The sequence below is a fragment of the Taudactylus pleione genome, unplaced genomic scaffold, assembly GCF_031769625.1.
Source record: "Taudactylus pleione unplaced genomic scaffold, aTauple2 ptg000095l, whole genome shotgun sequence".
In the NCBI taxonomy this organism is placed as follows: Eukaryota; Metazoa; Chordata; class Amphibia; order Anura; family Myobatrachidae; genus Taudactylus; species Taudactylus pleione.
This window is the reverse complement of record NW_028284497.1, coordinates 33,230,091-33,246,584: the sequence shown is the minus strand read 5'-3', so window position 1 is coordinate 33,246,584 and position 16,494 is coordinate 33,230,091. Positions and strand designations below refer to the sequence as shown.

General features: G+C 41.5%; 1 protein-coding gene across 1 annotated transcript in view; it reads right to left on the bottom strand.

The window, feature by feature from the left end:
• SLC28A3 (solute carrier family 28 member 3) overlaps positions 1 to 15,576 on the bottom strand; it is a 101,974-nt gene extending 86,398 nt beyond the window's left edge. The window contains exon 1 of the mRNA XM_088470188.1: positions 15,511 to 15,576. Within this exon, the coding sequence (XP_088326314.1) occupies positions 15,511 to 15,576 (66 nt within the window). The remainder of the gene's footprint in view (positions 1 to 15,510) is intronic.
• Between the last annotated feature and the right edge of the window lie 918 nt (positions 15,577 to 16,494).

The window sequence follows — 16,494 nt, the reverse complement described above, 5'->3', positions numbered from 1 at the left end:
AGTGGGCTTATGCCCTGTCACGGAGCTTGTATAATAGACACAGTGGGCTATGCCCTGTCACGGAGCTTGTATAATACACTCAGTGGGCTATGCCCTGTCACGAAGCTTGTATAATACTCAGTGGGCTTATGCCCTGTCACGGAGCTTGTATAATACACTCAGTGGGCTATGCCCTGTCACGGAGCTTGTATAATAGACTCAGTGGGCTATGCCCTGTCACGGAGCTTGTATAATAGACACAGTGGGCTTATGCCCTGTCACAGAGCTTGTATAATAGACACAGTGGGCTTATGCCCTGTCACGGAGCTTGTATAATACTCAGTGGGCTTATGCCCTGTCACGGAGCTTGTATAATAGACACAGTGGGCTATGCCCTGTCAAGGAGCTTGTATAATATACACAGTAGGCTATGCCCTGTCACGGAGCTTGTATAATACTCAGTGGGTTTATGCCCTGTCACGGAGCTTGTATAATAGACACAGTGGGCTATGCCCTGTCACGGAGCTTGTATAATACACTCAGTGGGCTATGCCCTGTCACGGAGCTTGTATAATACTCAGTGGGCTTATGCCCTGTCACGGAGCTTGTATAATAGATACAGTGGGCTATGCCCTGTCACGGAGCTTGTATAATACACTCAGTGGGCTATGCCCTGTCACGAAGCTTGTATAATACTCAGTGGGCTTATGCCCTGTCACGGAGCTTGTATAATAGACTCAGTGGGCTATGCCCTGTCACGGAGCTTGTATAATAGACACAGTGGGCTTATGCCCTGTCACAGAGCTTGTATAATAGACACAGTGGGCTTATGCCCTGTCACGGAGCTTGTATAATACTCAGTGGGCATATGCCCTGTCACGGAGCTTGTATAATACACTCAGTGGGCTATGCCCTGTCACGGAGCTTGTATAATAGACACAGTGGGCTATGCCCTGTCACAGAGCTTGTATAATAGACACAGTGGGCTATGCCCTGTCAAGGAGCTTGTATAATACTCAGTGGGCTATACCCTGTCACGGAGCTTGTATAATACACTCAGTGGGCTATGCCCTGTCACGGAGCTTGTATAATACTCAGTGGGCTTATGCCCTGTCACGGAGCTTGTATAATACACTCAGTGGGCTTATGCCCTGTCACGGAGCTTGTATAATAGACACAGTGGGCTATGCCCTGTCACAGAGCTTGTATAATAGACACAGTGGGCTATGCTCTGTCAAGGAGCTTGTATAATACTCAGTGGGCTATGCCCTGTCACGGAGCTTGTATAATACACTCAGTGGGCTATGCCCTGTCAGTTGTCACGGAGCTTGTATAATACAGTGAGTAGTAGAGTACACATACACACAGTGGGCTTATTATGCCCAGTCACGGAGCACACACAAGGGCTTATGCCCAGTAAAGTCACAGAGCACTGCCTACTCTAATCTATCTAACACTAGAACAGACAGCGCACTAGCTAACTACCTAACTACGCGTCACGCGAGAAATGGCGCCGACTGCCTTTTTATTGAGGCCGAACGTCACTCGGCTCTCGCGAGAATCCGACGCCGGACGGGTGACGTTCGGCCTCGAGGTGGAATCCGAGTCAGGCGGGAACACCCGAACTTGCGTTCGGGTGGACTCGGATTCCACCTGTTCGGAGCGGTTCGGATTCCTCAGAATCCGAACCGCTCATCACTAGTTTCTATCAAGGTATAACCATTTTCTCCAGCATTTAAACCACAGAAATGGGTTATCACTGCTTCCCCCAATCTAAGAAGAGGTAAACCATGGAGAAATCACAGATTTCCCCTGCAGTGCCTCTTTTTGCTCTTCTGTCCTCACAAGCATCTCAATTTAAATTGCTTTGAAGAGCAGGCAATTACTTGCACCCTGCAATGCAGGACAAGGCAGAGAGGATTCACTGGATCTTGAGGCTGCTGGCAGCCCAGGCGCATATTACTGGAGCCCTACGCTAAGCAGGTGATGAAAGAAAACCTTTGCTTAGGATTCATAAATTACATGTGCTGCATGCAATATGCGGAAAAATAATATCCCCATGTTTCACCAATGATCAAAAGAGCCCACGGTGTGCCAGTCAGAAGAACTTTTTCTTGTACAATTACATTACTGATTTTAGTGCATCATATAACATATCTAGCTTATACTCCTGATTCTGAGCTCAGTAATACTCTGTATACTTGTTGCCTTTAGTGCTTGGACTGTACAATATTTGTTTAAACTCAATCTTATTATATTGGGAAAGATTTACAGAATTTTATGCAACTATTTACTATAGCGGCCCCACGTATTCCATAGTGGTCTATGGCCCTCATTCAGAGCCGTTCGCTATTTGCGGTCGTTCGTTTAAAAACAAGGGGTGGCTATTCAAATGATCCGTACGCACATTGCTGTCTGTTCACACCTCTAAGTCTGAACGAGCGTGCAAAACATACGCTCGTTTAATTCTTAAAAACGCCCCCTGGCCGCTCGCATCCTACGTCATGTCCGCTATTTATTAGATTAATCGAGTACATCGACCAGCGTATGAACTGCTCGCTATTCTTGTGGTTGGTGTTTGCTACCACAAATTTGCGTGCAGTTCTGGCTATAAAATAACCCAGTGACGTGGTCAATGACGCTGCTGTTTTAAATATACACACCCATAAAACGCCCGTTTTGACCTTTAAGCACGCCTGCGTTCGGATCTCCACTCCCCATTTTCAAGCACCTTCCCCTGTTACCACCCACATACGCCTCATTCTGTCACTCAAAATAGCAGGCACTCGCTATATAGCGTACAAAGGATTTTCGGCCGCACTGACTGGTTCGCGCATGCGTACTAAAACGCGTACGCATGCGCAGATGTGCAAACATCGCTCGGAACGAGCGTACTGCCGCTAACGAGCGGCTCTGAATGAGGGCCTATATCTTTTCTGTTCTCCTCTTGCTGTTAATTCTAATACATGTAACCAATTGTAATGTATTTGCTATGCTTTTTTATTGACTTTACAAAATGTGTGTCTTGTTGGTGGTAGCTTTGTGGCGATTGTCTCTGTCTTGACAAAGGTCCTGGTAGGACCAAAACGTCGATTTCATCATGCTATATATGTGAGTTATTAAAGATTCCTTCTACTGAATGGTGAGTGCCTATTCTCTCTTCCTTATGCTTTGGACTTTGCTGTCTCTAAATAGAGCACCCCACATGGTGAACTTGATGCTATGAGTGCAGCTCATTGGATTAACTATATATATATATATATATATATATATATATGTGTGTGTATATATATATATATATATATATATATATATATTGTGATAGAAGCACAGGAGAAGTGTGGAATGGCTTCTATGTATGTCCTAGGTTCCTGTCATATGTGTTCTGAAACCCCCAGGAGAAGTCTGTTTGGGAAAACAGACTAGAAATGTCGGCTTTAGAGAATAGCCGGTTTGGGTCCTGGGGGTGTGGACATGAGGAGAGGGAGGGCTCCATCCACAGGGCACTCCAGGTTTTGGGCCTTTCAGCCTGGTAATAGGCTCATTAGGGCTTGCAGCTGGAAATGGCTAATATAAGCTGGGTTTGTTTGTGGCTGAGTGTCTCACACCTGGGAGAGCAGGCAGACTAGCCTGTTCAGACTCAGAGACACTTGGTTACTTTCCTTGTAAGTACTGTGCACGTGTTTTGTTGATGGTGAGGGCAATAGGCCCTACCATTATTATAGAGAGGGAATCTGCTGTGTAGCTAGTGCCCAGCCAGGCTAGGACTTATGTTTATGTTTTGTTTATGTTTATATTCATTTGGCACAATAAAGACTGGCGCCGACCAGTTTGTACGAGAACCCCAGACTTGTATCCTGTTTCTACGTCTGCTGTGTGTGTAAAGAGGGAGTCCATCTACCCCAGGAGAGTGACCCCTATCCTGACTGTGTCACAATATATATAGTACACAGTCAGGCGGCACTCACATTAAAAAAATTGGTTAAAGGTCCCTGGTGCCTCCGTAGGTGATCCTAGGACAAGATCCCAATGTGAAATGACAATTTGTGGTGGCACGCAGGTATTAAAGAAGTACACAGAGGCAGGTTATAATGCCAAAGTTTCGATGCCTCTTTAATGCATACCCTGAAGAAGATGCATTAAAGAGGCATCGAAACGTTGGCATTATAACCTGCCTCTGTCTACTTCTTTAATACCTGAGTGCCACCGCAAATCGACATTTTACATTTTATATATATATATATATATATATATATATATATATATATATATATAAATCCAGTGCGATTGGCACTCTCTTTAAATCTGTTATAAGACCGCGGTGCCTGCCAGACCAATAAAAACAAACATTAATCCACGTTCAGCGGCACTCGTCGGACACAGTTTTTTATCAGTGAAACAGAGACTGCATCTTCAACATTTCGAGTTTATTTCAACTCGTCATCAGGAATGTTGAAGATGCAGTCTCCGTTTCACTGATAAAAAACTGTGTCCAACGAGTGCCGCTGAACGTGGATGCATATATATATATATATATATATATATATATATATATACACACTGTATAAATATAAATTATGCGAATGGCGCCACTCAATGCAAACAGAAAAGTCCCATGCAGCAATATAACTGTTTGCATTGAATGCCGCCATTCGCATAATTTGTGTTAAGTGAACCCCGGACGGTGAGTTCATTCGGAGGGCACCTGCATTATTACATTATATTATTAGAAGAGGAGTGCTGCCTTTGGTGTATCTGTATATAAATACATACCCTGCAGCTGCGATTAACAGGGAGGTCTGCTGTGAAAATATGGTAATGAATGTAATCGCAAAGCCGTTGCACAGCCAGCATAGAGACGCCCACTACCGCTATCTCACATCCATGATACCTTACAATCCTGCGTATACTTCGGGAACATCGAGAAACATCTGCCCCCCACGGGCATTTACAGCAGGTCTGACCTGCCGCAGAAACTGCAAGTCTTGCTGCACGCAATGATTACTCAAGCTGCATATGCCGTCTCAGAGGCTAATTTATGCACGCCCATTCAATGGAGTTTAAGCGGACAGACATGCCTGCGTTTCTCCTGCCACTCCCCCGTTACCACGCCCCCAACTCTCACAGCCTGTCACTCACTCTGCGATGGTTTTTTTTCTGCTCGAGTGATCACTAAGCGATCACAATGCTAACTCACACACGCACACTGTGCTGCATGCGCAGTACTCACCATCGATCGATCTGCCTACACTGTTGCAATTGCGATCCATGCTGAATCAGGCCCTCACCCCAAACAGTGCATGTTTTCCAGGTCTTCAGTCCTCACCGAATCACAAGTGAAATAATCAGTTACAACTGTGGATCTTTTAAAATGTGTCAGTGAGTAATGAATACACATGTGCACCTGCTGTGTGACCTGGAAATGTGAACTCTGGGGGTTCTGAGGACCGAGTTTGAGAACCACTGATATACCCTGACATGGAACAGTGACATTCTTTTGCTTTCCTTGTCCCAATTGTGTGTTTTGTAGCTGTGATTCAAGGGATGGTTAATCAGTAAGCCTTGCCTATATTTGAATTTATATTTTAATATTGATATTAGATTGTAATCAGACACTTATCTGCTTCTTACCATTTACTATTATATGCAAACATTTGTTATAACCAATATGAACATTCAGTCTATTTCTGCATATTTTGTGCAAGTAGATAATATTTATAATGTTCAGCACCACCCAGGGCCTTATTGTCCAAGTTTTTCATACTGCACCATGGGATTAATGTAACAGGCGTAAGGTTTGAGACATCGGCGAGTCCCATGCGAGTCTGTCCGGATGATTTTGCCTACTAAAAGACTGCTACATCTGGCAACCTCGCACGAGACTCACTAATGTCCCAGAGCCGCAGTCTATTACATTTACCCCCATGTCTTTTTGTGTTAATAAAGTGAATATTTTCTGTCTACTGCTGCCTTCTGCATGTTTATGGCAAGAATTATCACACAGACATATTTTTGGGGAAGCCCTGTGGGATCAAAGCATTTATCTCCAAAATCTGCTGTGATCTACCACTAGATACATCCAGGGGCATACTTATCTACTCTCCTGGAATGGCAGGGAGGCTCCCGAAAATCGGGTGGTGCTCCTGGCCGGCCTGAAAAGAAGCCAAGTCTCCTGGTGCCGGCTGCTGCCCCGGCGCCCACTTCACGCGCAGTGAATCAGGTCATTTTATGGAGGCTCCCTCTCCATAAAAATGTCCAAATTAGTAACTCAAAGACTACTAGAGGATAATGCCATCTGGAGATGGCATTATCCTATCCAGGCCAAACTCCGAAATGCTTCACATTCCAAGTCTTGGTAAATCTGACATCTTTGCCGCCCCAATGGAAACATATGGGGGCTGCGGCAGCTGTCAGCAATGGAGGGACTGCAGCAGATAAGGAAATATCTATTGCGTCCTTCCATGGTACATTCAGGGGATACTTAATATTTGAAGGTATCTCCTGAAAACGTTTGTTTTCGGGGGAAAATATAACACAAATATTATTTGATAAATAGGCCTCTTTGTGTTTTCCCCCACTAATAAAGCCTGGAAGCCTCCAAGTGCTCTACTGTAGCATTAAGGAGAGTGAGTACAAGTGTATCTCTATTCCTAAGCACCACTGTTTACTTTAATAAAGAGTGATTATTATTATTAGAAGCTAAAAGTAACAAATAAAATCCTGCCCTAGTTATACACAGAAGGGTAGTGAATGAGAAACACGTTAGTTGTCTGTGTCTAATGAACTTTATGTGTTGTGAATTTGTCTCATCTTTGTAACCAGTCAGAAGGAAGCAAGCAAATAAGCTCACATGTGCACCAATACTTAAAGCAATATATACTGAGAGAGACTCCAGTGTGGAAATTCAGAGCCCAGTAGTTGTTCAGGACCCAACTGTGATCCAAAATCAAGAGTGCATCTTGGAGCAATGCTGAACCGATGTCCAAGTCCAGTGACAGTGGGTGTCTAGCGTCCAGATTAGGTTTGGTGTCCAGAGGTGCCAGTGGGGTGCAAGCAGCTAGAGAGTTTCAGTCTTTAGGTTGTCCAGCATCCAGAGCATACAGTCCTGTCAGAAGATCCATCCTTCAAGCGTGTCTCATACTGTATCAGGAGGGCATTGGAGTCAGTAATTACAAATAGAGCCCAGTGCCCGCATCTTGGAACCTTCTAGTTCTGCAGATGAACTAGATGAGCATTGTGAACAACCCTGCAAACTAATTGTACTATATGTAGGGTTGCTGATACAGTATGCTATGCCTAAATAAACTAGTATAAACTAGGGGAGTCAATACACAGCAACGTCGCCTTTAGTTTAAACTCTTTTAGTTGGGTTGGGAGATTCCTTGTGTTGTCTAAACTGCATGTTTACCTTGAAAGCTAAGGATTCATTCAGCCATTTTCTTACCACATGCCTCTCTAATCTTTAACACATGGTTTTTGTAATCCGAGTCCATTAATATTGCAGCTGCCCTTATTCTCATGCGTTGCTTTGATCATCTCGCCTTAGCTACTGTAGCTAAGGGTAGGAGTCTGTAAGTATTACAATACAGTATGTGGAGTGTAAGTGGCAGAAATCAAAGTAGCCACTAGGTAAAAGTCAGTAGATTTGTGCTACTAAACCTGCCATGATTGTGCTATGATTGCATTACCAGAGGTGTGTAAAACGATTGTGCACCCAATTTGTAAGGCAGGGGTGTGCAGAGTCTATCCCTGGTAGGAATCTAAAGATACTACCACCCCGAGGAGATGAAGCAAGATTCAGGTAGAGACACTACGCTTGAGACTGAGATGAGACCTGAAATATACAGGGGGGCAATAATTAAACTTCTGGTATTCAGAGCAGTCTGTAGTTTGATCTAACAACCAGAATGTCACCAAATTTAGTAGGGAGACTAACTAGTACATGGAAAGCAGGATTAAGCTGAAAAAAAATTATTGATAAGTCGCTGATATGGGGAATATGGCGTAATGTGAAAACAGTGTGAAAATGGACAGACAAATAAATAACAAGCCTAAACTGTAATGAATTATTATCTTTATTGTGTTACACTAATGATAACACAGCAGTAACAACATTTCTCTGTCCATTTTTACACAAAGTTTATTTTACTTGACATTGTATAGATCTCTTGTCAAGATGTTCTACTTACCAGAGCTGGATTAAGTGGGGTCTAGGGTGCACAGGGGTGAGTGCCCCAGGCCCCCACTCTGAGCACCCCCCATCCCGGGCCACAGCACACTGGATGCTGTCAGTGAGTGCCAGGAAGGACAGCAAGGGCAGTTGCCTGGTGCAGCCCAGCTGAGAGTAGAAGAGGAGGCACACATCTTCTTCTGGGGCTGAGCCTGGGGATTCCTCTCTGGCTCCCTCTGACAGCATTAAGTACTCCCTGGAGAAAGACGCTGGAGGTAAGCACTTACACGCACTCACCAGCGCCCAATTACATCACAAAGGGAAGGGGCATGGGACCAAGGATCACAGAGGAAACCTTTTATTATGATCCTGAAACTATTTAATAATTGGGCGTGAGTGTATCATAAAAATCATGTCCATCCTAATCTTTACACCACACACTCAGCTGTGCATTTTCCTAGAGGAAGCAGGAACTCACTATAGAATAACACAGTTATTAGTATAGGACTCCAATTCTAGGAGCACTACAGGCGCCACAACAAACATCCCACTGAAGATGTGACAACATATATCCCATGTGTATGTGTTAGGTTGTCGTGAGCATCCACCCACTTCCCTAATAGTGCCAAACCCTACACAAAAGGCTGGTGTCTTTATTTATATAATTAATCCTAGCTAAACTATTGCTGGTTCATTAGTATACCTACTATTCCCTCTAGTGGATATACTGTATATCAGATAGAAAATTGTAAAATAAATAAATTGCGAGTGGGGGTGGGCCGAATGACAAGTGGGAGTGGGCTGGGTGATGAGTGTGGGTGATTCTGACAAGAAGGGGAGGGCCTAGCGGAGTCGGGCACCCCGAAGGCTTAAAATCTGGCCCTGGTACTTACTGTATATGCTGTCAGACATAGCAAATGAAAAAACGAAGCTTCCATCCTTCCATTTAACAAAGTCACTTGTGTTACATCTTTTAATTTTTAGGTATGTTAAACATAAAATAAAGTCCTCCTCCCAGCCTAAAAATAATGCAGCCATCTCTCTCTGCCTCATTTAAGGTGTACCCATCATCTATTCATGATGAAGACAGACATCATGAGCATGCAGCCTATGAATTCACTAGGATCCACTGATATCACTGAATCACCATGTGACTCAGGTCTCAATGATGTCACTAGTTCATAGTGAATTCAGGACACAAAATGGCTGCCTCCTTTTTGAGCAAATTACCTTTCTACATTGATCCATTAAATAGCTTTAGTCCATTCCCTCCCTTGAATAACTGTAAGGGATCTATTTAATAATATATTATTTACAGTTAATCCACTGAAAATTGTTGTTTTGTGGAGGACTGCCATTATTATTATTTGATCTCGTGATCAAAACCATTAATCCACCATTGGGATGTGTAGGGGTGAAAGGGGTGCACTTTTGGCACATAATTGGTTAATAATCTTTATTTATATTATATTTTTCATTAATGTAACTAAGGGCCTGATTCAGACCTGTTCGCTATATGCACAAACTACGATCGCATACCGCTCGCTCACCCTGAGTGACAGGAGAGGCCGTTTGTGGGTGGTAATGGGCAGTCCAGTTAAAACGGGGGGTTAGCGATGCGAACGCAGGCGTGCCTGAATGTTTCAACGCCGTTTCATAGGCGTGCATGATTACCAGGCAGCATCATAGTACACGTCACTTGGCTTTTTTTTACACTGAAATGCTCGCAGAGCTTACGGTAGGGTAAGGCTACCACAAGCACTGCATTTGCATCTGATGGTCCTCGATGTACCAATGTTTTCATACACTTCCTGGAGATGACGTGTGCCAGTGGGCATCTCTACATACACTAAGTGGTGTCTGCATATGCAGAGCAATCGCTTGCACAGCCAAAGTGTGTGTGCTTATGCCTTGGCGAGCGATCGCATCACATGACGTCAACTTGGAAAATTTGCATATGCTCAGTGCCAGTGTACGCATCTAGCGACCGGATCTGAATCAGGCCCTAAGTGTCTAGTTATCTAGGTGTCATACCTGACAGCAAGTCAACAAGACCTATTTTCCAGTGATAGTTTTATATTTGTCTCTCAAAACGTATGAATGTATGTGTTTTTTGTTCTTTTTCTATATATTGAATGACATGTTCATGATCTATTGTATCCCAGGTATACCATACATCACGGTCAGCAGAAAAGTGTTTCCTGAAAGTATTTTAAAGTGTTGGCAACTGTGACATATGACAAGTGTTTGAACTCTGTGGTCACTATTTAACTACTCTATATTTGGACTTTAGAATTAACTGCTGGAATGGATCACTAGCCATAAATAGCAAAAACTGATAGCTTCGCAAATACAGAGAAATATATATAAAAGACAACAGCGCTAATGAGAAGATGTTTAATAAGTAAATCTAAAACAATAAACAATTAAACAAAAGCTCTGACCGGTGTTACTAATAAATGAAAAAACACTTATTATTTGTTGTGAAACCATCTTGCGCTCTTAGTATATAACCAGATCCAATATTGCCAATAGTTGCTTAATGTTCCATTTTCCATAGATATTCTGCTCCATTATGAAAAAAAATGTTGTTTGTCTGGCAAATATTTTTTTTGTTAGTATGGTATATCTTTGTAATTTATTTCACAGTGACCTGCACCTTCATTTAGCCAAGATCATCATACTGATATGTTCAGTACTAATTATAGCAGCAATAATCCAGTATTAATCCAGCGTTAGTATAAGCAACATTGTAGTTCCACAAAGCAGAGTTAGTATAAGTAATAATATAATAGCATAAGCTGAATTTGTTGCCAAAGCAGTTAGTGCTGTCAGATGTTAGTTTCCACATGCCTGTAATGCATTAGCAAAGTTTGTTACATAAGCAATCATACATCTTAGCCACTTTAAAAATATGTAGTGTCAACAGTGCTTTATATTCGCTATAAAAACACTGCAATACTGTGCTTACTTAAGTCCGCAAGGTTCCTAATGCACATAGACTTTAAAAATAAAAATGAAGGTGTGGTAATCACCAGTTGGTACCTCTCTAGAAAGCCTTAACGCGTTTCTCCGCCTGTCTTTAACCTCAATGGCTTCCTCAGAAGTGTGGATTGGTGCAGAGCCAGAACTAGACTTTTTGTTGCCCTGTGCCAGAGAGAGCATTGGCGCCCCCCACCCCCCATTTTTTAAATAGGGACAGAAGATAGAGTACCTTAAAAAGGACCATAGCCTCATGGGGAAGGACCAGGGAAGAGATAGGGGTGGCCAGGAGATGCTGCTGATAAAAGAGGAAGCTACAAGTGAGAATGATAGTAAACAAAAAAATTGATAGGCCCAAACAGTGCCCCCCTGCCCTTTGGTGCCCTGTGCCATAGCGCTGGTGCCACCACCATAGTTACGGCCCTGGATTGGTGTTAACCCCTCTCCGATTTAAATATCCGGTTACGGCACTATGCCTTGGCAACAAATTCTGCTTGTGCTAATATATTATTGCTTATACTATCTCTGCTTTGTGGAACTACAATGTTGCTTATACTAACGCTGGATTAACACTGGATTATTATCTGCTAATGGTGAACATATGAGTAGTATGATCTTGGCTAAATGAAGGTGCAGGTCACTGTGAAACAAATAACAAAGATATACCATACTAAGAAAAAATATATGACAGACAAACAAATTTTTTTTTTATAAAGGAGCAGACTATCTATCCAGAAAATGGAACATTAAGCAACTATTGGCAATATTGGATCTGTTTATATACCAAGAGCACAAGATGTTTTCACAGCAAATAACATGTGTTTTTTAATTTATGAGTAACATCGTCCGGAGCTTTTGTTTTATTGTATATTGTTTCAGATTCACTTATTAAAACATCTTCTCATTAGCACTGTTTTCTTTCATATATATTTCCTTGTTTTCTATAGAGCTGAGCATATACCTATAATTAATAACAGCTTTTGGATAGGGAGATTTATTAATTATTTGTATATATTTGCATTGGTGGCCGATATTAAGTGAATATAGGGCCTGATTCAGAGCCGCTCGTAAGCGGCCGCTCGTTCGCTCCGAGCGATGTTCGCACAACTGCGCATGCGTATGGGTTGTAAACTTGTAATATGCATGCGCGAACCAGTCATTGCAGTCGGAAATTGTGTGCTCGCAAAATAAGCGAATGCCTGCTAATTTGAGTGACAGAATGAGGCGTTTGTGGGTGGTAACAGGGGAAGGTGCTTGAAAACGGGGAGTGGAGATCCGAACGCAGGCGTGCCAAATGTTCAAAACGGGCGTTTTAAGGGTGTGCATAATTAACAAAGCAGCATCATCGACCACGTCACTTGGTTATCTTTTAGCCTGAACTGCTCGCATGATTGCGGTAAGAAAATGCTACCACAAGCACTGCGAGCAGTTCAGATGCCTTTCGATGTACTCGATTAATCTAATAAATAGCGGAGATAACGTATAATGCGAGCGGCAAGGGGGCGTTTTTTAAAAAATAGCGAGTGCATGTTTCGTTCGCTCGTTCAGACATAGAGGCGTCAACAGACCGCAAAGAGCGAGCGCTCTATTTAAATATCCGGCCCCTTTTTCTGAACGATCGAGCGCAAATAGCGTCCGGCTCTGAATCAGGCCCATAGTGTGTAGTGTAATTGTTTGTCTATAGTGTTACAAAATACAGAGAATGTGACCTGATCATCTTTTCAAGTTATGAGGCTTAGCTTATTCTTGCATCCACAGCGTATATTTCCTATGTGATCTCTTTGAAGGTAGAGGGCATTAATACTTTACATGTTACTGATTATACATTGGAAATAGGACCCGGGAACATTGGAATTGCAGTTTATTTTCTTTTTCTTTTAGTGACTAATTAAGCAAAAGCCAGGTACTAAGATTTTCTTGTGGTTTATGTGCCTTTGTTGAGATTTATACTAATACATTTCAAATGGTAATTGCTTACAGTTGTATTTACCAAGTATCATGTCTCTTTTTTTGTTTACTAGAGGTAAGTCTCAGTATCAGTTTGTTTGTTTGTTTGTTTGTTTGTTTGTATGAGCAGGTGTGCAATTCCACTTCTCATGTGTTACATGCTTACAGCTCCTATGTGTCCCACACAGCATCAACTTCTCCCATCACTAAAGTAGGATTCTGCCCCTCTGTAAATGCTGAGGTTTACTACACTAAACAGTTGTTCAGTGTTTTGTGTTTGATATACTATGAATAATTTAGATTTGCTGCTTTCTGGTTAATGTATTAGTTAACTAACCATAATGCACCATCTAGTCATTAATTTGATCTATAAAGTTATGATTCCTCTTATGCCTGATATTACGGTCTATTCCACCTAGTGCCCAATGGGCATTTTGATTTTATTTTGACAACCAAAGGGGACCCAAATCTGTGTGTTGTCTAGGTCCTTGTGTCCTTCCCTACTTTTAAAAAGAGGATTTCTGGGACATCTCGGAGGAGAGGTAGAAGAGAAGGTTAGGGGAGTTGGTGCTGTGACTTGCACCATTATGGCCCCACACACCGCTGTGCAATGCTGCAGTATGGGCAGTAACAAGATGACACGATATGCCATAATTCACTTCATCAGGGTCCTGATCCACCCACTTCCAATGTGAGACTGGTTTACACTCTCGGGAGTTTGGGCGATCTACCCGAAAGTCAGGAGTTTCCCACACATTCTGGGAGAGTAGGCAAGTATGGGTGATGTATTAGTGTGCCAAAATGGCGCTGAATGTTTGATGAGGCAAATTTTATTCAGCAAGATGAGCAATGAGTAATTTGGTCCTGTTCAATGGAAGGATATATGATAATAAACTTGTGAAATTTGACAATTTTATAAGCATTCTAGATTCAGCTAAATTGCCAATAGTTTGGACATCATGGTAATCAGTACTTGGCTAGTAGTTTGTGCGACACCTTTTACTTTAAATCTATGTTCAATTTATAGAGTAATCACATAAATAAGCCTACATAAACCAATGTTATTGCAAAAAGAAACACAAAATTGTGACACACAACATAAAGATAGTACCATGTCTCTTGTTACATGATATAGCTAATGCAAAAAAAAGAGTGAATAAAGCAGTATACTAGGAGATGATGGGGAATGTGCATATAAAATGTAATAGTAAGCAAGACTTTAAACTGTCAATTTGAAATTCTTAGGAAGAATCTAAGAGAAGCTCATTGGTCATTGTGTAGTCTTCACTCTTTCATTTTCAAATTGTTCACCTAAAAGGAAACATTGGTTGCATGCCCAGTATATGCAAAATGTTCTTAAATGCACCTTCCTTAATGCCGGGTACACACTAGACGATGTGTGTACCCGGCCGACGCACGATGTGATGAACGACATATCGTGCAGTCGTTTGACACAGCATGAGCTGCTGAACCCCGCATGGTCGGTCATAGTGCATGCACACTTGCCGACATGGACGATATGTTGGCCCAATCCACCTGATCGGGGGCACCATATCTTCTAGTGTGTACCCAGCTTAACCAGCTGGTAAAATTTAGAATGGATATATATGTATTTATGTATCTTACAGCAAAATAGCACAATTGTTTGGAAAAATTAGCTGCCCATCCAATTTTGATGTTCATAAATGACCATCACTGTTATTTAGATATTTCCATCAGTATCCATTTAACCGAGTTTCTCTACAGAGTGTCAATTTCAAAAATATATGTTTCAGTTACTATGAATTCTAGTAATAATAGTGACTATAGAATGGTACAAGACACAGGTGATTATTATCTGTAATAACGACAGGTGGAGGTAACATTATTCAGGATAAGATACAAGATTTCCTGAAGTGAGACAAAACTTGCTGATTGTAAGCAAGAACACCAGAACTTGCTGTTAATACAGTTATGCATATATGAGCATCACTTGTGTACAATATATTATATATATAGTGAAAATGTCAAGCAATGCTCCTTCACAACTATATTAATCATCAGTCGCCAGACAGATGACAGAGCACAGTTCTGCAATTGCTTCCACAGCAAGCTGACACATTAAGTATAAAGATTCTAAATGTATAAGTTATGACAAAGCTGGTAGCAGGAAAACAAGAGAGGCTTTGGCATGTCACATCGATCTATTGTCTCTAGTATATTATTATTATTATCATTGTTGTGCTGGTGACAAAAATAACATGGTACACATGTCTCTCTCTGCTTAATACTGTAAACTTATGAAAAGTTTTTGTGTTCAGTTTGCTAATACACTGAACTGAATAATGCAATAAAACTATATATATATATACATTTTGTATATTGTCACTTTATGCAAGAATTCTAAATAATGAATTCATTCCTAAATATGAGAAATAGACACACTGACATACCTGGAATGCAGAGTTGCTGAACCCATTAGTTCCGCTTCCATCATGGGCTTTGTCAGTGAGCTCCATGTCATTAAGAGCAACTTTTTAGAAAGTATTTGTAAAAGTGTAAGCCACACAAGTGATTCCTGCATAGAGTGAGTACATACAGAAGGTTTACCTGCCAGCAGCCACTCCCAGCTTGTGTTCTGTTTCCTTGCTCCACCCTTTAAGAAACATAATTGTTCATTGTTACATAGATTGCTAAATAATGTCAATTCGTAATTTCCATACATAGATAAAAACTACTGCAACTTCTTGTATCAGGCTTGTTTACCCAGAAGTAAAACCTATTTTATTCTTACATAATGTACTGGTATTACATGTAGTCAGTTAACTTTAGATATGACACTGAAAACTGTGAGGATGAATGAAATAATTAAGCAACAATAGATAGCTCAGGAGACTGAAATTTATTTTTGTAGTGCAATAAGGGACACTGAGAATGATTACGGTTCTTTAGGGCTGCAAACCTGATCTCCTCTGTTCCCACATCTCCTGTTTTGTGAAATATGGAGGAAGTGTGTGTAATGTATCCAAACATCATTAAGTTCATTTTGGGGCAATTGCCCAACATTGCCTATGATATTGAAGTGTGTGTGACTATGTTCTAAAACTCTGTTTAAATAACTCGCCCTGGTTAAAAATTATTTTATTAAAGACAATTTATCAAAAGAAGGATGACACCCTTTATTTGTCCCCAAGACAGTACTACTTCTGAGAAATCAGCTATATTCTTTATATTGTGTCTTAATTGAAATCTGACATGCAGTGTACATTCTATTTGTTTCAAAATCAAGCTCTGTCACTTTGCAGGCTGTTTTTGTAAAACGATAGAGTCTGATTCATTACGGATTACTATTATGATCACAGTTGCGATTACACACGCAGTTCTGTTGTGAAAATACTGTAGTGACTGCAAACGCAAAGCTATTACACAGATACCCA